Source organism: Anser cygnoides, chromosome 3, assembly GCF_040182565.1.
Source record: "Anser cygnoides isolate HZ-2024a breed goose chromosome 3, Taihu_goose_T2T_genome, whole genome shotgun sequence".
NCBI classification, from domain to species: domain Eukaryota; kingdom Metazoa; phylum Chordata; class Aves; order Anseriformes; family Anatidae; genus Anser; species Anser cygnoides.
This window is the reverse complement of record NC_089875.1, coordinates 53,803,852-53,828,485: the sequence shown is the minus strand read 5'-3', so window position 1 is coordinate 53,828,485 and position 24,634 is coordinate 53,803,852. Positions and strand designations below refer to the sequence as shown.

Sequence of the window (24,634 nt, the reverse complement as noted above, 5' to 3'; positions counted from 1 at the left end):
CTTTCCAATCATTGCTCAAAGGTTTCAAGTCAAAAATTTTACTTGGGAAGTAAATATTCAAGGTTTTACATAAAAACTACATGCACGAATACATATGCCCTCATGCATGCTCGTGTATATTTAATGTTACACGCACGTGCACGGAGAAGGGAACTATTATTATGACCACACGTGTGGACAAGTTAAAAACCCAGTGCTAGTCCAAATGACTTTGTCTTGCTATTGAGAAAACAGAAGCAATGTCCTGTATGCCTGATTTCCTTCCACTGCCTCCAGCTCATCTCGCTTCCCCATTTTATTTCTTCCTGCTCCCGGGCTGCTTGCTGCTGTGTTATGATCTAGTCAAGTTAACATCTACAGTCCCTGAAGCTTTTGCATTTCTTGTATTTCAGTCCCACCCCGAGGAGCTCACGGATGCATGTTCCCGTACCTGATGCTGCTCCACACAAATCCAGCTGCCAGCTGAGAAGTGGAAAGCGTCCAGCTGACCCTTGCATCTGATCCAGCCTTTCACGCCAAGGACCAAAGGCAATAGCAAGATATTTTGGGACCAGGACAGGATGTTAGTCTGGTGTGTCCTTCCCTCCAAACACAAACCAACTTCAAAAGGGCTGCACCGAGAGAGAAGAGGTGGGGAGCCCTCCTGTGCACAGCCCCTTGCAGCAACAGCCAGCAACAAAACGGCTTCCTGGCTCCTCGGGGCTGGCTTGGCTCTGCCGACTGCTCTGGTCACTGAGGGAACCCGGAGAGAGCCCCGCGCCTTGCTCGCTTCTGGCACTCGACCACGATGCTGCTGAGCTCCCTCCTGCCTTGCTGTGGTCATGTTCGGCTGGAGCTGGGGGCAGGACAAGACCAAGTGACTCAAGAGAAGAGAATAGGTTGCTATGTAAGTAGACAGGATGGTGGGTAAGAAAAATATTAACTAATGGATGTTCTCTGTTGATGAAATCAGACTTGAGACAGGAGCCACTTCTACAACCTGAACATCAGCACACATCCTTTATTTTTACGTTTACAGCAACTGAAAACCCAGAACTTTTAATTTTAAAGTACAAACCAAGAAACCTGTTTTAATCAGTCTGAACTATTTCAATCTCATTAGTTTCCAGCAGCAGCAATAACAAAATACTCAGTGCCTACAAAAAGCAGACCTGACAACAAACACCCGTGTGGTTTTTAACGTGCTATAGGCAAACTACCCCGCAAAGCTGCAGGTCTGCAATGCTGCAAAATTGCTCAGAGCCGACGCAAAGGCGGGAGCCCCACATCTGCAAGCCCAGCTGTGCAGCAACAAGTGACACACCTAGCAATACCACTTACCTTGCAAAAATTTCATTTTAAACCCTTCTTGATGAAGGCATTTGGCCTCAGAAATAGGGCGGCCCAAGGGAAGGCACTGTGACTGTTTCTGCAGCTCAGCCGATGGCCAATAACTCAATCCCTGCAGACTGCGAGGCAGAACCTGCAGGCCAGCGTGGATTACGCTTAACAAATCTTCTGCTAAAATATAAAATTAAGAGCCAAAAAAATGGAATAGCTCGAGGGATTTTGCAGATAGTTAACTAGAAGGGGAAAAAAAGCTAGCATGAAACAAAAGAGAGTCATTCCAGCTTTCCTTCAATTATTGAAGCTATCAAAATAACGTAACAAATCCTAGGCATGTAACAGTAGAAAAATTACTGGATGTTTCTTAACTCTAAACGAACAGAGCTGGAACGGTGTTTTAGGGAGAGACCTATGGGTCAGAAAAACAGCCCCAGTGTGCGTGGCCTGAAGGGACAGTAAACACACGTAAGGATGCTCCACAAGCGGACAGCCAGTGTCATCTTTAGCAGCCCACACTGCACGATCCCATCAGATAAGTCCCACACAGCAGTGGGGAAGCCACGGTGACCCCGAGTAAGGCAAGGTTATGGTTTTCTGAATTTCACTGGGCAAGACAGGGAAAACCTCGTTTATATATCTTGAAAGAACTGCTGGAACTATAGGAAAACTATGCCTGGAAACCACTCTTATTTCTTTCCAGAAGTCTTTGGGTTTTTCCAGGCTATGTATCTGGGTGTGCATGGGACTAAATTACAACACAGTTGTGTATACGAATAGTGGGGTTGTATTCTGGGGCACAATTTAATAGAAAATACCAGAACTCTCTGTCCGCAGGAGCTGTGAAATCCATATGTGAATTTTGCTTTCTACTTCGCAGGTTTGTCCTTCTCCTCAGTTAAATTAAAGCATCCACAGTGTTATGAGCTCTATCACCTAATCAGGCTAGAGTATCAGATAGCTTTATTTTTTTTTGTTTACCATCGCAGCGATCCCTCTGGTGCTGGGAGACAATGCTATGAACAGAGCCGTTCTGAAATGCAGTCAGCAGACATTTCCGTGCTACTCCAGGGAAGGCACAGATAATTACTTTAATTGCCCCCAGTTTGTTCTTTGGTCCATAATTACAGTTTGGGGTTTATAAATAACCAAGCATGATTTTAAAAACCCAAACAAACCCCTCAATTATCTCAGGAACTGTGCTGCAACTTCGGCTCCAAAGGTGGCTGTGCAAAAGGGAACCCAAACGGCATTGTATCGGCCCATAACATACAGATGTGCGTAAGCGGAGCAAAGCAACAGGATGGAAAACGTCACCAGGAAAATAAACTCCCTCATCATTATTTCGCTGCTTTTTACCTTAAAAAAACCAATGGCCTATTGTCTCGATTAAACCTATTGTTCTGCCGCATTTTTTGTTATTGAGGGAACCAACAGTCTGTCAGTGAGAGTTTCCTGAGGAGCAGCAGCTTGAAAAGCTAAACACAGTATCCAAAGCTTAAGGCACGTTTTGCTGCAGATTTGGGAAACTGGAAAAGATAAGTTACAGAGGTAAATTAACGCACACTGCTGAGGATTTGACTTGTTTGAGTAGCCACTCCAAATATAAAACACATTCCAGCTTTACAAGGTGGCTCAAAACTGCACAGCAAAGTCCTGCCCTGTCGCATCCTCGCGTGATGGGCATTCTTCTCTCATTCCCAGGCGTCGTACGCTGCCAGGGACAGGGCACAGAGCCTCTAGGTCTGGAGCCAGCACAGCAGGAGGCTTCATTAGCCAGGAACTGGAGCATAACAGGGCTTCTGATGGAGCAATGCCCTCTCTGAACAACCAGCTCCACCACAACAAGCACATCGTCAGCTGGACAGCCTCTAACATATGCTTCGGATACACAGAGACCTATGGATATGAGACAGCTCTGGCTGAAGTGTTTCAGAAGATATTTGCCCACCAAGGAAACAAATTATATATTAGAAACGCTTCACAAAATACATGCTCTGTTCTTTCTCTACTTAATATCTTCCTTGCTTGAAGCTTGGCTGTTGCCCAAATGCATCCAGAGCAACACTTGATGATAACTCAAAAATGTGCAGTTAATCTGTGTATAGTTTCAGCTCCTGAATGCCAGGAGCCAAAGTGTGTTTTTTTGAGAGAAACAGGCTCAATCACACAGCATAATCATGTTTGCGTAAGTTTTTAGATGGCCAAGGATAAGGGAAATAGTTCTGTTAACTCCTTTGAGAAATGATGAAAACTCTGAAGGCAAAAATTCCACTTTTTTTCAATGTCAGTTTATCCACAAACAAGTATAAGACCCTGCAGAGAGCTTTCTGCACTACAGTGAGAAACATTTAGCTTGTCCTTTCTTTTCTTTTCCTTTTTTTTTTTTTTTTTTTAACCTCACAGCTATATTTCATCATAAAAAACTAGTTTGAAGAAAGAGTAAACTTTTGCTCTTTGGTCTATCTTGACATTCCTCCAGAGACACATAACAGGAATACTTCAAATTCATTTTTGTCTCCTATTTGCAGGAAATAGGAAAGCTGCAGCTCTTAATTTCCAGGCTTCTGAAACGAGAAAGATAAAGAAGTTATAGGTTGAAACGAGAAGTCGTTAAAGAAGAAAAGAAACAGAAATATAATCTAAAACTTACTTGCAGTGTTTTAGTGAAACTGGATATTTCTGCCTTAACCATAGTATACAAGAATGGAAGATGCATGTGGCACAAATAAACATTTGTTATCTGTGTATCCACACCAGGAGGGAAACAGAAATCTGAACGCATATTCCCGTCTGATACGGACTTCAAGTTCTACATTATCACAGTAATTGCTGCTGACTGAAACCCCGATATGCAATAGTGTGGAATGAGACTAAAGCAAGTCAGCTTTTTCTTTCATAGGATCAATTTTGTGGGCACAAAGGAAAGACCTTCAAAATCTTCTATTCATATCTGAATGAATTAAGATGAAAACATCCAACAAACATTTCTCAATTTTACGACACCAGTTTTGCTGTCCTCCTCAAGGGCTTCTTTATGGCTGTGTAGATGCTCACAGGCTGAGCTCTGGGATTCCTCCTGCATTCAGAAAAGCTCTCAGGGTGGAAAAATACCTGTGCTGTGTATTGCAATTGCTCTGATGCTCTGCCAATTTTGAAGAGGAGACAAGTGCAAGAATATATCTGCAATTGTGGACAGCCATGGCCTTACTAAGTCAGAGCCAACTGAGGAAAAACACCGCCTCCCCCATCAACCCAGATTCCCAAAGCAGTGCTGGCACAGTAAGAGCAGACACCTGCTGCTGCTGATTTCATTAGAGGAAGCCCTAGAGCTCACAAGGGTCCTTAACAGACTGTACTTTTGCAGAGTGGGTTGGGTTCATAAATTCTCCTCACTGGGCAAATAACACTTTTTTTTTTTTAAATAGTTCTTCCTCCTGGCAAGCTTGTCTGCATTTAAATAATTCTTATTCTGACCAGTGCTATCTACAGATAGCTCCCAAGGAAATGATTTCAAATTTCCTCTTAGTGTAAGCTGGGCAGTATAGGATAAATAGGGTAATGGCCAGTGACAAGGAACTAGCCAGACTCCTTTGGGTTCATTCCCTGGTATTCAATTTATTTATTTATTTATTTATTAAACAGAGCACGTTGCTCCTACAGAGAGAATGCAATAGCTTATGTTATACGTATTAGCTATTTGTCCACAACAACAAAAAAGAGCTTCAGTTCAAGAAGAGCACCACTCTGTTACAGCAGAAAGTTTTGTCTGCAACTCTTTCACAAGTATTATGAAGCTACGCATTGCAGAAGAGGATATAAACTGCCCACTAACACAACTGTTCTCAGCTCTGACCGTGTTTATAAAGAAACATCTGCAGCTCGTACACTAATCTCTAAATATATTTCAATTACCACATCTTAAAGATTTCAATCAGTTCTAACGAGTTGGCTAAATATAATATTACTGGAAATTTTACGTTGTACACTACAACCCTAAGAAAAGAATTCAAACCAAGCAGAAAAGAATCCCTCAATCTGCCATCGCAGAAACAAACCCAGATACCTTGAAGTGTAATATCAGCTACAGTGTGGGCTCACTTCAGTGAAATTGTGAAAGCAAAGAACTATACTAAGCTTCTCAAAAGAAAGTTGTGAGTAAAGATTATCTGGAAATGTATTTTCTCTCTTTATCCAAAATGACAAATGTACAAATCTAGTTCATGAACTGGATGAATTTTATAGCTGATGAACAGTGCCTACCCTGTATGGTGCTCCCTGGGCGTTACAATATTTTCAATGCAGAACGTGTATTTAGATAGTTGAAAGCAGGCATGCAGGTGAACATGTGCCTGTTCTTTTCTTTAAAAGGCTTAATCTTACTGAATCATCTGTTTTTCTGATGCCACCAACACCACCATAATGAAATTAAAATAATTTATTTGCAGTTGGATATACACCGTTTTTTGCCTGACTACTATGTTTTTGTGATTTTATTAGCATTTCTTTTCATAGCTAAGAAACCGCCATCACTGATTAAAAGCCAAGGTTAACATTTTAATTTCATGCACTATTTCAAAAGAAAGACATTCACAATTGGAATGGAACATTTTATCTGCTTGTTCATGATTGTTCTTTGTAACACACCAATCCAAGTGTTTGATGGATTTGTGAATGACCAGGCAGTAACCACACAATTAAGCAGGTTACGTGAATCTGCATACAGATTTTACATTAGGATCCTGCAGTCATTTTAGATGATTCAGAGGTAATGACATGATTGACACATGATAAAGTAACATGCATGCAAGAAGCCATCAGGCATATAATGTGTATCAGTAACAAAGATGGAATATATGTCAAGAAGTGGTAAGCAACGGAAGAGTCAGGGACAGCTTGCATGTGTGTAAGCACTGCTCATTACTACCACGTCAAGTAGTAACTACCTGTGCATCCCATTTAATTTTCAAGCTAACAGTTTTTCACTTGTCTTGACGGGTACATGTGAAATGGCAGAATATGTTCTCACCAGATATTCTGTGAGTGCTGTGAGGAAACTAGTGGTTAATTTGGTCCGAAGAGTATTCGCCTTGGGCTGTGCAAACCTCTCCCCTCCTCCAAATAATCCGCCAAAACACAGAAACAGAAAATGAAAGCTGGTTCTCTAAAACCAGAGTAAACAAGGATTGCTCAAGTGCCTGGGCACATCCAACCCAAAGCTGCAGCTGACTTGGGCTGTCACCACAGCCCTATGAGCTCATAGTGATATTGTTATTCTGTGTAAAAGTAACCATTTTGCTTTCCAGACTGATTTACTGGGGGGGGGGGGCAGGAGAGAGGGGGGAAAGTAATAGGAGAGTCCCACCACAGACACACGTGGTTTATTTCAGGTAGGGTTACATCTCTTCTTACTCCACTTAGTATAGTGCAAGGTTAAAATGAAGTAGCATGAAATATTTTAACTTGGATTTTCAAGTAAGGAACATGTGCTACACAAAATTAAAGCTGGACACCAAGAAAATTAAGTACTTAGAGAAGAAGTGGTGGGGGAACTGCAGCCTTCAAGGACAGAGAGAGAAGCCAGTAGGAAAAACGCACAGTCTAAGAGGCCAGATTTGTGTTCCTGAAATGTTTATTATCATCTGAGAGAGATGACAGCAATCAGGAAAAAGAAAAAAAAAAGCACAAAACAAAGCTCACAATAAAGCAGAGAAATGTCTCCTCTGATATCTGGGTAATGACAGAAACACACTGCCACATGATAGTATCAAAGATGAACTAGATATTTCTTTTTAGGTGACTAACAAGACATGAGTTCTTCAGACTAACTTTTTCCACAGCCAAAAGCAGTATAATTGCAGAGCCAGCTCCCTCTCAAACTGGCAGAGCTAGGAAGTCCAAAAGGCATCATCAATGCACACCAGTAAAGTGCTGGCAACCATGCAGCAAAGGAGAAAGACACATTATAAACTGCACATTATGAAACATCTTGCCAAATCCCCGTGTGAAGTCCTCAGTGAAACTAGGGCCTATATAAACTCCTGATAATCTTTTTCATGTACCTACCAGAGACAAACATCCTCCCCCAAACTGGAATAGGAAAATAATGTCTGTTGACCCACCTGAAGTTTGACTGCAGTCTCAAAATAATCCCTTCACTTGCTCTGTGACGGGGTCGAGGTCAATGTCATAGAAGCACGGCCTCGTGGGCAGTCCTGGCATGGTGCTCATCTGAGGGAATAATGAAACGAAGTTATACACCTGCACCTGTAAGGAAATAAATCACTCCATCCATGTAAACCTCAGAGTAAGAGAAAGGAGGGATTGTTCATCGCGGACTCAACTACAGATGTGAACTTCATCACATTTTTTTGTTTCTGTTGAAAATGTCAAGCTCTGCACTTCTTCAATTCATTTTTAAGCATATGTTTCTAAAAGGCTGGAAAGAGGAAATAAAAGCCACAAAATAGAGGCTAGTAAACTAAACATAAGAATAAACTCCTTAACAAAATTATGTTACTCAGACTTATTTGTTCCTCAGAATATTCACCCAGAATATTTATCCATTTACATCTACTTGGAAATTCACACAGCAAAGAGCAAGGACACAGCTGCCTGAATTCACCTGGTTATACAAATGTGCTAAACTGCAGACCCTTCCCCCACAAATTCAGAATATAGGAACAGAGCTAATCGCAAGGCTTTCACAACCGAATACTTAATATGAGAAACACATTGAAACAGTTCAATGAAACATACATGGATTATAGTTGAATCCTAATTCAGTAGTTAGAATTGATAGGCTGAGATATGAAGCCCAAGCAACCCAATTATCTCAAGCTATTTACAATTAAGATCCTGATCTAGCATAAAACACCAGCATCTGCATACTTTTTAATTTGAATAATCTCATGGACCTAAATTACACAATTTACTACATTTCTGCTTATGCTACTTATATTGTTATTTACAATTAACATTTCAGCGGCAATTAAAGATTCACAGATTCACAGATTTCTCTAGGTTGGAAGAGACCTCAAGATCATCGAGTCCAACCTCTGACCTAACACTAAGTACTCCACTAAACCATATCCCTAAGCTCTACATCTAAACGTCTTTTAAAGACCTCCAGGGATGGTGACTCCACCACCTCCCTGGGCAGCCCGTTCCAATGCTTAATAACCCTTTCGGTAAAGAAGTACTTCCTAACATCCAACCTAAAACTCCCCTGTCGCAACTTTAGCCCATTCCCCCTCGTCCTGTCACTAGGCACGTGGGAGAATAGACCAACCCCCACCTCTCTACAGCCTCCTTTCAGGTAACTGTAGAGAGCGATGAGGTCGCCCCTGAGCCTCCTCTTCTCCAGGCTGAACAAGCCCAGCTCCCTCAGCCGCTCCTCGTAAGACTTGTTCTCCAGACCCCTCACCAGCTTGGTCGCCCTTCTCTGGACTCGCTCGAGCACGTCCATGTCCTTCCTGTAGCGAGGGGCCCAAAACTGAACACAGTACTCGAGGTGCGGCCTCACCAGAGCTGAGTACAGGGGCACAATCACTTCCCTCGACCTGCTGGCCACACTGCTTCTTATACAGGCCAGGATGCCGTTGGCCTTCTTGGCCACCTGAGCACACTGCTGGCTCATATTCAGCCGACTATCAACCAGTACTCCCAGGTCCTTCTCGGCCAGGCAGCTTTCCAGCCACTCATCTCCCAGCCTGTAGCTCTGCTTGGGGTTGTTGCAGCCCAGGTGCAGGACCCGGCACTTGGCCTTGTTGAACTTCATGCAGTTGACCTCAGCCCATCGCTCCAGCCTATCCAGATCCTCCTGCAGAGCCTTCCTGCCCTCGAGCAGATCGACACACGCACTTAGCTTGGTGTCATCTGCAAACTTACTGAGGGTGCACTGGACGCCCTCATCCAGATCATCAATAAAGATATTAAAGAGGACCGGCCCCAGTACCGAGCCCTGGGGGACTCCACTAGTGACCGGCCTCCAACCAGATTTGACTCCATTCACCACAACTCTCTGGGCCCGGCCATCCAGCCAGTTTCTAACCCAGCGAAGCGTACGCCAGTCCAAGCCCCGAGCAGCCAGTTTCTTGAGGAGAATGTTGTGGGGAACGGTGTCAAAAGCCTTACTGAGGTCAAGGTAGACCACGTCCACAGCCTTTCCCTCATCCACCAAGCGCGTCACTTGGTCATAGAAGGAGATCAGGTTCGTCAAGCAGGACCTGCCTTTCATAAACCCATGCTGACTGGGCCTGATCACCTGCTTGCCCTGCAAGTGCCGCGTGATGACCCTCAAGATAATCTGCTCCATGAGCTTCCCCGGCACTGAGGTCAAACTGACAGGCCTATAGTTCCCCGGGTCTGCCCTCCGGCCCTTCTTATAGATGGGCGTCACATTGGCTAGCCGCCAGTCAACCGGGACCTCCCCCGATAGCCAGGACTGCCGATAAATGATGGAAAGCGGCTCGGCCAGCTCCTCCGCCAGTTCTCTCAGTACCCTTGGGTGGATCCCATCCGGCCCCATCGACTTGCGCACATCCAAGCTCCGTAGCAGGTCGCCAACCATTTCCTCATGGATAGCGAAGGCCACATCCTGCTCCCCATCCCCTTCCACCAGCTCAGGGCACTGGGTGTCCGGAGAACAATCGGTATTGCCGCTAAAGACTGAGGCAAAGGCGGCATTAAGCACCTCAGCCTTTTCCTCATCCTTAGTAACTAGGTTTCCCCTCGCATCCAGTAAAGGATGGAGATTCTCCCTAGTCCTCCGTTTCGCGTTGATGTATTTGTAAAAGGATTTTTTGTTGTTTTTAACGGCAGTAGCCAGATTGAGCTCCAGATGAGCTTTGGCCTTTCTAATTTTCTCCCTGCACAGCCTCGCTACATCCTTGTAGTCCTCCTCAGTGGCCCGCCCTTTTTTCCAAAGATTATAAACCCTCTTTTTTCTGCTAAGCTCCAGCCGCAACTCTCTGTTGAGCCAGGCCGGTCTTCTTCCACGCCGGCTCATCTTTGGGCACGTGGGGACGGACCGCTCCTGTGCCATCACGATTTCCTTCTTGAGGAGCGCCCAGCCTTCCTGGACTCCTCTGCCCTTCAGAACCGCCTCCCAAGGGACTCGGCCAACCAGCGTCCTGAGCAGCTCAAAGTCAGCCCTCCGGAAGTCCAAGACAGCAGTTTTACTGGTCCCCTTCCTGGCCTCGCCAAGAATAGAGAACTCTACCATTTCGTGGTCACTCTGCCCCAGACAGCTTCCGACCACCACATCTCCCACCAGTCCTTCTCTGTTTGTGAAGAGAAGGTCTAGCGGGGCACCACCCCTGGTAGGTTCACTGACCAGCTGCGTCAGGAAGCTATCTCCCACGCTCTCCAGAAACCTCCTAGACTGCTTTCTCTGTGCCGTGTTGTGTTTCCAGGATATGTCCGGGAAGTTGAAGTCCCCCACGAGGACAAGCGCCGACGATTTTGCAACTTCTGTCAGTTGCCTATAAAACTCCTCATCCGTCTCCTCATCCTGGTTCGGCGGTCTATAGCAGACCCCCACCAGGATGCTAGCCTTGCCGGCCTTCCCACGGATCCTAACCCACAGGGATTCAACCTTATCATTCCCAGCCTGGAGTTCCACAACATCAAAAGATTCTCTAATGTAGAGAGCCACGCCACCACCCCTTCTGTGCTGCCTGTCCCTCCTGAAGAGCCGATAGCCAGGCATTGCAGCACTCCAGTCGTGGGAGCGGTCCCACCACGTCTCCGTGATGAAAGACACACAAGTGACTTGGAAATCTTGAGGTGCAGGCCCACCACAACCTGTGACACCTTAAACCAGATGTACCCCAGCTTCTCACCTTCCCCACCTCAGCCCTTCCACCTTCTCCCTCATGCAGAAGACGTCTGGAAATAAAGTTCAGCAAAATAATTGTATTTTTTGATCCCCTTCAGCCAGAAGGGTCTTCTATGGCTCTAATACCAGCACTGGCACAAGGTAAAGGATGCAGCTGTAGGGCAGTTTTAAGGCAGCACCAGATTGGATCAACCTGAGCCGCTGTGGGTTCCCACCCTGAGTCTTCATAAAGTGATGGTTAAAAATATCTCACCCCATCTCCACTAATTCAAGGCACTCTAAAAATAGCATTTGTCCTTACAAACTCCATAAACCTTTTCAACAGCTTAACCTCAGAGGCAGAGGATGGCCCTAATATATTAGGTCCTACATTAATACCCAAAGAGATGAGAGACGTTACAATCTCTGGAAAGAAGCCTGCAGTTCAGCATTAGCTCACCTGTTTGCTAGCTAGGAGCCTTTAAGCATTAAAAGTTCTTTAAGAGATGCTAGATTCTGGTGAGCAGGATTTAAGATGGGGCCAGTCAGCTGGGACCTCACTGAAGCTGGTGGTTAATCTGACCCCGGGAGGTAACCTTCAAACACGGTTGTACAGGAACAAATCAGACAGGCTTGAGCACCGAAAACACCAGACACAGTAGCCTAAGGACAGGGAGAAACTGGCCCAGGCAGGTGGTGGGATGGCCACAGCAGGAGGGCCGCCTCCTAGCAGAGCACGCAGCTAAGATGGCCGGGCGGCTTCACACCTCCGTCCTCCCCAGTTCCCCAAGGAGCACAGCTCAGCAATGGTGCTTTTCCCCTCCAAAGGCAGGCTGATCGGCCTCAGAGGAGGAGAAACAAATGACCACTATCCCAGTTGCTCCAGAGAGATGGACTCACAGTCTCCTCTCCGGCTGGAGCGGGCTGTGTTTCTTCATAGGCCAACTGGCACCTCCAGTGACCAGTTCGCATCTCCCTTGGGCTTCAGCTCCGCTCTGAACGCTCAGCGCAGTGTTCCCGTCACAGGGACACGAGGACAAACACGTCTCTTCGTGCTGCCCTGCCTCACCCCACAGCCCTGCCATCTCAGAGGTTAATCCCACCGCTCCAAGGGGGAAAGCGTCTCGGGGGGTGCAGTGCTGACGCAGCCACCGTCCTACTTGAGGTCTGAGAAAAAACAATGCGACCGGCTCTTCTGCTGGACACGGTACATTTCCCCTGGTTTTAAATATAGCCCTTCCTGAGCTTTTGTTATCGCACACAGTAGGATTAAAAGACAAAACTGTCTATTTGCATTCACCAAAACCCTTCCACTGATTGTAGGACATTGTTTTATTGGCTGATGTTGTCTCGGCACCTAAGTTAAGTACTAAAACACCTTGCTGCTATTGTTTATCTGTTGGCCGCACCAGTCAGACTACTACATTATTCGGGTTACTGAATTATTTTCTGCCCCAGATTCATCCCTGTTTATGACTTAACTCTTGACAAGGAACAGCCATAGTGAATTACATTTCCCTGGGATGGGAAGGGAATGAGCACATCGCCAAAGACAACTTTCTGGTTACTCTGTGTAGGTCAGTTCTACGTCTACATCTACATCTGGGGGTAAACTCCCAAATTACATGCCCCCCCCCCCTTTGTTAAAAAACCTCTGTCTACAAGCTTGGCCAGTCTTCATTTTCCCTGTGTAATAAAAACAAGAATAAGTTCAGTGGAGTTTTTCCTTATTATTGTGTTGTTAAATAAATCCTATATGTGCTTGGAGGTTTCTTTCTTTTATTTTTTTTTGTCTACAAAAATCAGAGTGGAGTAACTGGGCCCATATTAACTAATGGAAATCTATTACATCTATAAAATGTGAATATCAAAACAGTTTACTGCCAGTTCAGGGAGTACAACTAGTCTTGTATTGAAAATTTAAGTCAACAAAAGGGAATAAGTTCATCTGAATTAAAATTACTGCTACGCAAAATGAAGTACAAGGCACAAAACCAGAGAGGAAACTCTTTCGGACAAACAGCTATGTGAACTTCAGAGTGCAAATAAAACACATCCTGTCATTTTCCCCATGGCCCAGACTTCCAAACAGGCAAAGCCATGCAGATTTATGGCCGTGTCTCTCTGCTCTCGTTATTTGGACATGCAGAGGTAACACGCAGCAGAATCTATCCCTTTTTCATTACTTCACGGTCAATAGCAGGAGACAGCTGGCTGGCCGAGGAGTTTACTACCACTTATTCCCTCACCAGTATTCTGTTTCTTTCGTGAGGCCAAAAAGGCATGGGAGCAGAGGGCTCGGTAGGCTGCAAGGCTGAACGAGGCTTCAGCTGGCTGGCTTTCCACAGGGCTGCAGACTCAAAGCAATCCTCTTCCCCTGCACTGGGGAACAGCAACGTACGCCCTCTATACACCAAACAGAGATCGGTGCAAATCTCCACTCCCATATAGTGCTGTTTTGGTTACAGTTTGGTGGCTACTCTACAGCACGTGATGTGGCTGTGGGGGAAAGGCAGGATAAGAAGTAGTGAAAGAGACCACATTATCCACTTCAGACCACAAACTGGATTTAGGCAGCCAAAATAATCAATACTGAATTTGACTAAAACTGTTGTTATCACACTGCCCTTGAGAGAAGAAATATATAAAGGCATTAACTTTGCATCTTAAGACTTAATGCAATTCATCTGAATGTTTTATGCAGGAAAAAAAGAAAAAAGAAAAAAAAAGGGGGTTTTATGAAGAATTCATCGAGCTACTACCCAAAATGTATCATGATTAACAGAAACTAGTTGTGTAGGACTGTAGGTTCTCAACAGAGCCAATCAATTTCTTTATAAACTCTGCAGCTGTCTACACATCCATGACAGCAAATCAGCTTCAAAAAGACAACGTGAAAAATACAATGCATATTTCTTACTGTGTCATTCTATGTTTAGGAGATAAAAAGCATAAGTCTTAAAAAATCAGCCATCCTGAGGATCATTTATGATCCTGGAAATGATCATCTAGTGGAAGATAAAATACGATTATACTTAAAGTCCGTAGGCTACTGTTATTTACACCAGGCATTTACTGTCTTCCAGAGTCGTGCTTACATGACTAAACAGAAAAACAAAAAAGGAGCTTCCTTACAAAAGGCAAGTGCCCATTATTTCTAAGGAAGCTGTATGAGAGTGGTGTTCCACACCCTCTCCAAAAACACACCTAGAGTCACTGGATGAGAGATTAAGCTGAGCTTCATCGGACTTTCATTTAAATTACAGTTACGTGTTCCCTTGTAATTTCGTTTGGCCATCAGGTCTATGTAACAGTTACCATCAAGCCCTAAGGCTCTGCTAGCCAGGTTTGCCATGGTGCCAAGAACTATCCTGCTTCAGTTCCTTTTTTATAGTACAAACACCTATTAGTGGTTGACACATCCTGCCTTGTACTTCAAGTGTGCATATACACATATGTACAGATATTTATTTATTAAAAAAAATACTAATAGGACCTGAGATCACCTTAACAGGGTTAGCACAATGGCATGATTTGCAAAACAGATGTCCTGAGGACTACATCCAACTCACATTTAGTGTCCTTTTCAGCTATAAGACAACGCGTGGCTGCATAGTAGCATGATTTCTAAATACAGAAGAAACAAACACAGAAAAAAAACACACGCCAAAACCAGAGAAATCTGTACTTAGATTAAGTAGGCAAAACAGAAGACTAGAAGATAACAAAAACCCAACAAACAGCTTACTGAGGAAACATCTCTGTTCTGGCTTATGGAGTTAATCTTGCATTTGACAAGAAATACAAGTAATTCACATTGCCTACTTGTACCCTTTTGTTAATTGAACAAGTTAGGACAACGTGCAACCATCTGAAACTTGAAATACTGTGGAAAACAGATGTTTCTCAGGAGAATCTAGCAGACATATGACTGCGGATAACTCCTTAATAAAATCTGATGGGGTGAATTGCACACTCCATACTCCCTCAGCAAGAAACAATACAAGAGGAAACTCAAGAGATTTATAAATAGCACTGTAAACCTGCATGCATTATGTTCAACGTGCTAGCATTTGTTGGACCCTTGAGGCATGGCACAAAGGAGCTCCACTTGAGGGTTTCAATAAAGTCTCTTAATGTGAATTAGAGCTCTGAAAGACAGCTCCACTACCAGAAATTTGCTCCCCTGCAGTTCATCTGTCAGTCCCAATGCATGAGAAGCTGAAAGAAAGCTTCTTTCCTTCCTTCTGAAAGCATCCTCACAGGTCCCCAACCCTGCAAACATTTAGGCACATTCTTTATCTCCACCATCAGATTACCTCCACCGACTTTCGTGGTGCTGGGCACACACTGGAAGCTGGCACCAGGGGAACAGCACCCATGGGCTGGGAGAGAGAGATTAAACAGTTACATGAGTACACTGCATGACTGGAGGACTGCAGATGTTAATACTGGATGCCTTAAGGTCCTTGTACTCTCCATAGGACCACAGCACTCCATAACATGTTTTTGTGCAAACCCTTCCATGGAGAGTTATTTCATCTTCAGCCTGGACTCTGCTGCACTGCACAGAGACACTCAATGTGTACTGAAAAGTGATGCTAGTGCACGAAAATTAGGCAGCATATCCTAAACAGCTCTAGGATCAGCTTTTAGCTTGATCCATAGAACCTGAACATTTCCCCCAGTTTGCAGATCATCAAAAATCAGCTCACATTTAGAACGATGGAAGAAAATAATTTAACAGGAAAATGAAGGAAAAGAATAATTCGGCTTAATTAAAAGAAAGAAATACAACAGACATGAAACGGCTAAAAGAAAATAGGCACAATATAGTATAAACAGCCACCCACGTATTAGAGAGGGGAACAACACCGTACCAGACAAAACTGACTCTCTAGTGACCTTTCACCACCTCTGAAAGGTGGAAAAATAAAACACAAAACCTTCCACATTAGGAAAAGCAGACACACAATGAAAGCAAGCTGGGGCTTCCTTCAAAAAGTACTAACCTTTAAAGACAAACTAGTAAATTCAGCCTTGGAAATTGCATTAATTTCAAAAAATCTACTTTAATAACTACATAAGGCTTAAGAAACCATTATCTCATTATTTTTCATTGCCTGAAAATAACAGGGATTTCTAAAAGCAGTTAAGCAACAATTTTTAGCCAGTGTTTAAATAAAGGTTCACTCATAAGTTTTAATGAAAATTTGCCAAACCTGATGATAGCCAGAGGTGGTAAGGAGAGGGAAGCTCATATTTCATTCTCAGGAAATCTTTAACAAAAAAGGAATCTTGTTGTAAGGTATAACAACAGTCACACTAAGAAACTCCACACACTAACAGCTTTCAAAATGATCAAAATAACGTTGGAAAAGATGATGATCCTACTCCAACACAGGTTGTAGTATTCCTTGCAAGAAATAGCTCTGTCTCACTGGCATGCTGGCTGATATCAGGTGCAGAAGTCCATCTGGCATCAATTATTCTATTATCATTTTCTCTTAACATTAACGTTTGCACATTTTTGGCAATTGTCCAATGTTGGGAAAGTATTTACAACAACAAAACGCACAGACATTGTTCTTCTGCTATCAGCATCTGGATGAAGTTACAGCAGTACTGAACACCGAGTATGCAATCCCAATTGACCTTGCTGCCAGGTGCTCAAGCGAGGTGGAAGTAGCCTGTGCTCTGTAATGTTCTCTGGGGGATTTCCAGGACCCTATGATTTACTCATCTTGAGCAGAAATAGTCTGAATCTGAGAGCAATCTCATGGGCATCCTGAATTAAAACACAAACCCTCACAAACAGTCCTCATCTGTCCAGTGCATTTTTTTGAAACTGCTCTGGGTACATATCCCAAAGGAAGCAGGGGACGAGACGTTTGGCCAGTGTTTGGTTGGCCAAGTTCTTAGTGAACAGCTCTGTGCAACATTACCAAAACTCAAACGTTGCTGTTAGCGATGTGCTGAGGCACCGAAGACCCAGAACAGGCATTTTGTTAGTTATTAAATAAAATACTTCGGCAGAGATGTAATCTGTAAAAGAATGAGTAAATTTCCCCTTTAAGTAAAACATTTGTGACTCACATACATGACTGCAGTTCCTCTTAGCAGAGCTGTCTCAACTCAAACATTTTTATCTTAGAGGATATAAACCATATTTGTAGTAGAAGAAAATGATCCTCCCTAATAACAGCACAATGGTGTAAATATTTTAGGTTTTACTCAAAAAATGCATCCTTCTGAGGTTGCATATCAGATGGGTTAAATATTTGGTGTGTTGTTTGTACTATTGACAATGCGGCAGGATGTTTCACAGGGAATTCAGAACTGCTCTCTGCCATGGGTAGTTCAATAGATAACCAAAATGCTACAGAAAGAAAGCTAAAAGTAAACCAAAACCAAAACAAAATACCAGATCTCCCACCACCAAAAAAAAAAAAAAAGGAAAGGAAAGAAAAACCACCGACAGAGGAGATACAGCCTGAGAGAAAAAACAGCTACAAATGCCAGGTAACTCATTCCAAAACGCCCCCCTCCGTCCCATCCCATCCCACTCAAATCCATTTCCAGCAGTAACTGCTCCCTTGGGCCAAGGTCTACATCCTGATTTTCCATCCCTCTGAGGCTTTTGACAGAGCCCCTGGCAGAGAGCTCTTACTCTCTGCATCTCATACGAAATCACCTCCTCGGTCAGAAGAAATCCTTCCCTTCAGCTCACTCCTGAGGGTCAGAGGCTCCCAGGGCTGTTCCCATTCCTGACAAGCAGCCAGCACATCAGAGTGCTGGAAACATGCCCCTGGGGGAATAAATCTAGAAGATATTTTAAAGAAAGGTGCTCCTCTCACGTACTGTTTCAGCAACAAGAATGTCTGAAGTATCTGATGCTCATGGGTACAAGATCCTCCTGTTCTGTCCACTGCCTGGGTTTCCTGGTGACCAGGAAGTGACCAAGCTGTATGAGCACCTCGGGATCTCTCTGCTCAGAGCAGGGGGTCTCAGGGTATTTGGGAAGGAGAGGTTTGGGGTGGGCATATGCCAACCACCTTTCTTTTGCCCAGGGAGTGGGCACCCTTCACTTCCTCTGAAACCTGTTTATTTTGTACCAGTTCTTTCTCTAGAAGGGCCGTCCCTCACACCCTGGAAGCAAGTCTCACTTTGTGCTCTCGATCTTCACTATGTCATTTTTTTTTAAAGGCTTCATAACCTTCAGGAGACTTCCCTTGCTGGTCAGACAGCCTGACATGTGGACATGGGAAAGTACAGAGCTTTGTAGCCCAGCAGCTGGAGAGGGTGGCACCAGGACACAATGTAAAGCAAGTATGAGTTCTACGCACAACAAACTTTGCCCTTCCCACTTCAGTCATGCTAGGAAGTGCATCAGTAACAAGTGCACAGCAGACCTCTAGCAGTAGGTAACATTCAGTACCATGTGTCCTCTAAAAACATATCAGAATATACAGCGGTCCTATCTGACAAACAAATAAAGAATGGAGGATATTACTTAGATCAGCAATTTTCATCCTATAGTTGACTGAGCCACTATTTTAAGAAGTTTCCAGAAAGGCTGCTAAGAAAAGCAAGCCTTGAATAACTTTTGCTGAAGCTCACGCTTCTCCTGGCAGATGAAGGAGAATACAAATGCTTTGAAAAAGGCTGAAAACCACCATCTTAAATTATGTGGGTGAACTGATAGAGAAGTGTGATCAAGAACAGAGTTGTGAAACAACACCCAGCATGAATGCACCCAATTTTCCATGAGTCTTACGTTGTTAACTTAAGGTATGAAAACAGACCTCTAATTTCAGTGAGGAATTCACTATTACTATATGAAAGGGAAAAAAAAATATAACTCATTTGCAATATTTTGGCTTTAGTTTCTAGAAAGAAGGAATGCACAGGTGATGCACTAGTGCCTTCAGAAGAAGCATCTTCTTTGCTAGTTTCCTGAACCTCAGTAATAGCTGTAAGGAGAAAGTAAAAATAAATAAATAAATAAAATCTAGACATGAATATGCAACTTAACTCTCTTATCAGTAAGAGAGTCAATAATACTGATTTTCAAAGTTTCTCTAAGGAGATACTAAAATTTGAATTTCTGTTCACTGAACTTACACCAGGAGTTAATATGGTCAGATAGATTTAATTTTCAAAGGAAACCAGACAAAATCTTGATAACTAAGGGCACAATTTTTATCTTACAAACTTGTATCCATATATAGAAACAGATCTTTAATATATAAAGAAAATATTTTCCAAAGTACTTAAAAACATGAATTAAATACATCTGGAAAATACATGAAATAAAATCTCCATTTTAAAAGGTGTGTGAGATAAGAGGCAGAAAAGGTTAAACGATTTGCCAAAAGTTAGAAAAGGAGCTGAGGTGATGCCAGGAGAATGGAACTTGGAACAGGTAAATCTGATTCTCATCTTCATCTCATGTAAGCGAAACTCCAAAATAACTATGCCAAATAGCTACAGTCCGTGAAACATCTCTTTCGATTACATAATGAAGTCTTTGCATCAGTATTTTTTAAATGAAATAAAACTTCCTTCATTTCTCACACTTTTCCCTGAAGTACTCGGTTTAAGCCTGCAGCAAATTGGGTTTAAAATCAGATTTCTGCAATACAACAAAGGATAACAATACATAGAAATAACAACAAGTTTGTGTGGAAAAAAAAAAACACGAAAAAGCTACTAACAATGTTTTGTGGGGGGCATGAAGTATGTGAAAGGACAAAAGAAGGGCTGGGTAGTACTGAATTTCTGCATCCTAACACAGAACAAGTTAACGGTTCTGTCTCATTTCTTCACTAAGATCTAGCAGAGGATGATCTATGGGAAATTTTTCTTGAGTATTTAAAAACGTGTAACACATACATCATCATAGAAGCGAGAGTCCATTTGTGCACGTACACACAGGCTAAATCATAAAATGGCTAAAACGAAATGATAACAGAACTTAAAGAACAGTGAGACTATCATCTCTGCAATACCAGAGTGAACAAACTGGCACACAAAGCGGTAGGCGTTACTTGTTCTTATGGGACAGCCTCCAGGCTGCTCCTAATCAAAACAAGGCCAGCTCGTAATGAACTCTCATTTTTGGCAAACAGACCCTTCACAGCTTCACTGCTCAGCCAAAGGCACAACAAACCCAGCCTGCAACACATCCGCTCACGCTCAACTCGCCTCGTCCCCTCCCGGTGTCCCCGCGATGGCACGCTGACCGTGGCCGCGGAGCTGAGCTGCCAGCCTGCAGCTGCCCACCCGCTTTGGCATCATTCATCCTCGGTGACGGGCAACCGGCGAGGAAGAGCACTCGCCCCTGGACACAGCCACAGGTTGCCCTGTGGGGTCATCATCAGCACCCCCAACAGTCGGGACTTCGGTAGTTTCTCTCGTTGGAAAACCATTTGTGGTCTATCTGTGGGAAAACTCTGCTTTATCTTTGCTTCCACATTACGTCCCTCCTTCACCAGACTGCTTAAATACTGTGAAGCTATTATTGAAACTGATTTTTGTGAGTTATTAAGATTTTTTTTTTTCCCCAGAGAAAAGCAAAGAGAACACGAGCTTCCTGAACACAGATGGAGCTTCCTTGTGCTGTCACCAACACGCCTTCATCCCATTCTAGACAGATTACCTGCAGAGCTCTTCATTTCTGTGTCTGTTCACTGCTTCGCATCCTCACTACCGCTGCCAAATACCATGGCACTGATGCTCTTCATTACAAACAGGATCCGGGCTCACGCAAGGTCCCAGGCAGACAAACAAACCTGAGTTATGTAGTGCCTGACACATCTGACACAGGCAGGCACAACCTGCACTGTCCCGGCCACTACCGAGGAAGGCAGGAATGGGAAAAAGTCATCAAAGGCTGAGGAAGATGGGAAATACCTGTACCACCTTTGCTGCATTTGTTTGTGAAACATCATCTTGTCTGGTGTGGAAAGTCCCACACCAGATCAGAGCAATGTGCATCTTCCAGGCTTTTGTCTCTGACAGCGGCTGATACCAGATGTTTTATGAAGAAAAGCTAAAACTACGGAGGCTGTCAAAACAAGCTCTGTGCAATGGTGGAAGCTGGCAACTGAAGACCGGCCGAACCCCCAAAGCTTTTTCCAAATTACTTACCTATATTAATTACTACCCTGCATATCGTTGATGGCTATATCCTTTTATAAATCTTGTTAAATTCTTGGCCTCAGCGGCTTTTCCTGTGTTAATGACTTCCACATTTTAATCACACGTGAGAAAGTATTTCCTTCTTTTACAGAGGTATTAATATGGACGCTTGGCAACTTCTCTTCACAGACCAAAGAAATATTTCAAAGAGAAACTGTTTTCTAGGCAGAAAGGTGACAGCTTCAGATAACCTCTAACTTCTCCATAACAGCATGGGGACATAATACAGGTGTAAATGCAAGTCTATGAGATGCACACGGCTTCAGATGTTACAGATATAAATTTTATGTGAATACACCAAATTACAAATTCTAGGCTTTATCAGTATTTCAGGTATTAGAAATGAGTTGACATGTTAAAGAGTCCTAAAACTGTTTCTGTGTTAAAGAAACTGAGAATGACCCAATAAGCTTTAATTAACAGAGGAAAAAAAAAAGGTCAAATTGCTAAAGAATATGAACCTATTACCAAATTGATTTGGGTATAACAGCCGAGGTCAGATAGTAGTAATTAGCTTTGAGCACACATTTTAAATGAGCAAGTCTATAAAAAACACCACACATCACAGTGTGTGCAAACCAATGTTTAAAAACAACTTCAGTACTCCCTAATTTCAGAAGAAAATGCTTGAACGTTTATGGATTGCTGCATTAGCAACTCTGTAATATTCTTCTGCTCTTCAAGATTGCTGTATGGCTGCTTACCCACTAATTAAAATTTTAGCTGAAAGAGATACTTTACATTAATTTTTATTTTATGGGATACAGGTTATAATACAGAATTAGCTTGGATTACATATGCCTAACAAATACAATAACTTTCAACACTGAAAAAATTTCTCTTTCTTGTGACTAGCACGCCCTTGCTCCTCCAGTTATACAGTAACTTCCGAGTTTCAGCAAGCCAGACAAAGTGACTGTAATGTCACATGAACAAGGATCTTTAATTTTTATGTATCTGCTGGGATTACTGGGGAGGGCGATGCGAAGCCTGGCAGAACACTGAAAAAGCCAACACAGGTCAGGAAGTCATTTCTAGGAGCAGATGTTTGTCCTTAATTGCATTTACAGATGGATGCCATACAAGCGAAAGCTGGCATTTAGCAGGGACTGCACTCACATCCATTTTGCTGTCATTAAGGCTATGATTAAAAAGAAAAGACTCGGTAAGAGAGAGAAGGGAAACTGTTGGCATTTGCAGGGCACGTCCATATAACCTAGAGATGCTCTGTGACATCCTAGTTACTCGTTTCCTCTCTGATTTTGACTCTAGCCTAGCTCATTCTGGTATTTATGGCTTGCAGTCGCTTTGCTAGTGAAGGCCCCTAAAAAAGCTGCAGGAGACTGAGGTGAGCCCTTCTCAGCACTCTGCCCTGGGAGAGGGCTGTGGTGGGCAGGGCAGGGGAGCCCAGCACGGATTTATTTACTGCTTCCAGAGCGCAGGCACCCGTGCCCAAATTGCTGCAGAGAGGGCTGCAAGCCTGCCCATCTGGCCACGTTCTAGTTCACTTAGGGGCTGCAGGAGGTTTAGGACACCAATTAACCAGCAAGAAGAGTCGAGCTTGGACCAAGAGGTGAGACAGACCCTCCTGCTGCCCCTCTCTCAGATCCTGCTGCCCAAGTCGCTTCTCAGCCAGCTCTTAGACAACTGCTTTATTTGGCAGGAGTGGTATAAGACAAATTGAAAATAGCAGAGGCTTACCTACCAAACACTAAAAAGTAAATTATAACCACTGTGGAGCTGACTCATGAGCAGATCAGATGTCCCTGCACTCACGGCACCACCATCCCACAGAGAGGAAAGGGCTGCTACGGCTTCGGCAATCTGATTTTCATTTGCAGACATGTCTGTCAGAACTCTAAATCTCGTACTGCATTACCTTTGTGCCTGATATTAAACATGTGTTTGGAAAGAATAAAAGGGCAGCCAGTTGTCTTGAATTTGGGAAAATGCAAGAATTTTTCTTACTCAGGTGTCAGAAAATATGAACGTAACTTTGTACTTTGGAGACTTTCCACTTTATAAAACCAGACAGTGCTCCATCTACCTGCAGCGATAAGCAGAAGAATGTTTAGCTAGGATACAGTCCTATAAAAGTCTCCCTAGTAAATCCCTTTCCCATCTGGGAGAGTACTACAATTCCTCCAGGAGAACACCAGCAGTAAAATGCAATGCCAAAATTTCCTCTACAGTGCATATTTGGTTCTGAATCACTTCCAGAGAAGATACCAGACAGCATCAGAACAGCAGCTTTTAATTGTTCCATAAAATGCAGATGACTTTATCCCTTTCAAGCTGAACTTTTATGATTACATCCCGGGAAAATGGTATCCCATGCAACCACTAGGCATTGCACTGCAGTTATCTGTGATTCATCTTACATATACATTTTTTCCCCCCCCAACTGTACTGGAAATCATGTTGAAAGGCCTACAAGAAATCGCATTCCTGGATTACCAAGGCTTTTGTATCTGGGAAATAGGTTCAGAACACATATTTAATTAAATGGCCCATTTGACATAACCCAAGGAAAGAAAGAAGTTGCTGCCCCTTTAGAAAAAGTCAATTTAAAGCATATTCACTGTTTTTCAGTTGCATGGCATACACAGGCTTGGCTAACATTTCAGAGTGGATTCAGATTACCCACAGAAAACCCCCTTTACCCTGCAATAACAATGCTCGCAAACAGATGTACTAGAATTGCCACTCTGCTTAAATTTTAGCTGTACCTCATTCCAGCATGGCACGCGTGCATGCGTGTGGTGGGCATCTGTGTACATGGTCATCAACTCTCTCGCTTCAGTTTCTCTCTTTTCGACTAGGGAGCAAGTGGTCCCAATTTTGCCCACTTGGACAGCACACGTAAAGGGTTACAAAAAGGCATCTAAATGATTTGAAACGATTGCTGTCATTTCCTTTAAAAACAGTGAGAAAATCTGTTCTTATCCCAGATTTCTGCCAGCAGCACGTTCAGCAATGATGCCGGGCCATGTCGTCACTGGTGGCCGCAGCCTGCACAGCTGCCAGGGTTTCTTGTGCAGGCCGCCTTCCTCAGCCAGCACAAGGCACAACTTTGCTGGTAGAGCTACATTGATGGAATAGAAGCAAGACACATCTTTCAGCAAATGTGGCCTGTCTTTAGGAGCTGCCATTCCCTGGCCTATTAGCTAACTCATTAAAATAGGCACATCAGGAAAGGCAGCAAGGCTCCAGCTCACAGGAAACACCATTATGGGGCTTGATGGTCCTTAGCCAAGAGGGGAATTTTGCATTACTGACCAACCCAAG

At 43.5% G+C, this 24,634-nt stretch overlaps 1 protein-coding gene across 3 annotated transcripts in view; it reads right to left on the bottom strand.

Moving 5' to 3' along the window:
- Positions 1–970: 970 nt before the first annotated feature.
- Positions 971–24,634, bottom strand: part of MTHFD1L (methylenetetrahydrofolate dehydrogenase (NADP+ dependent) 1 like) — a 152,450-nt gene continuing 128,786 nt past the window's right edge. For all 3 annotated transcript variants that reach the window (XM_066994190.1, XM_048076933.2, XM_048076935.2), the window contains 2 exons: positions 7,446–7,554; positions 971–3,890 (listed from right to left, as the gene is read on the bottom strand). In XM_066994190.1, the coding sequence (XP_066850291.1) occupies positions 7,465–7,554 (90 nt within the window). In that variant the 3' untranslated portion in view covers positions 971–3,890; positions 7,446–7,464. The remainder of the gene's footprint in view (positions 3,891–7,445; positions 7,555–24,634) is intronic.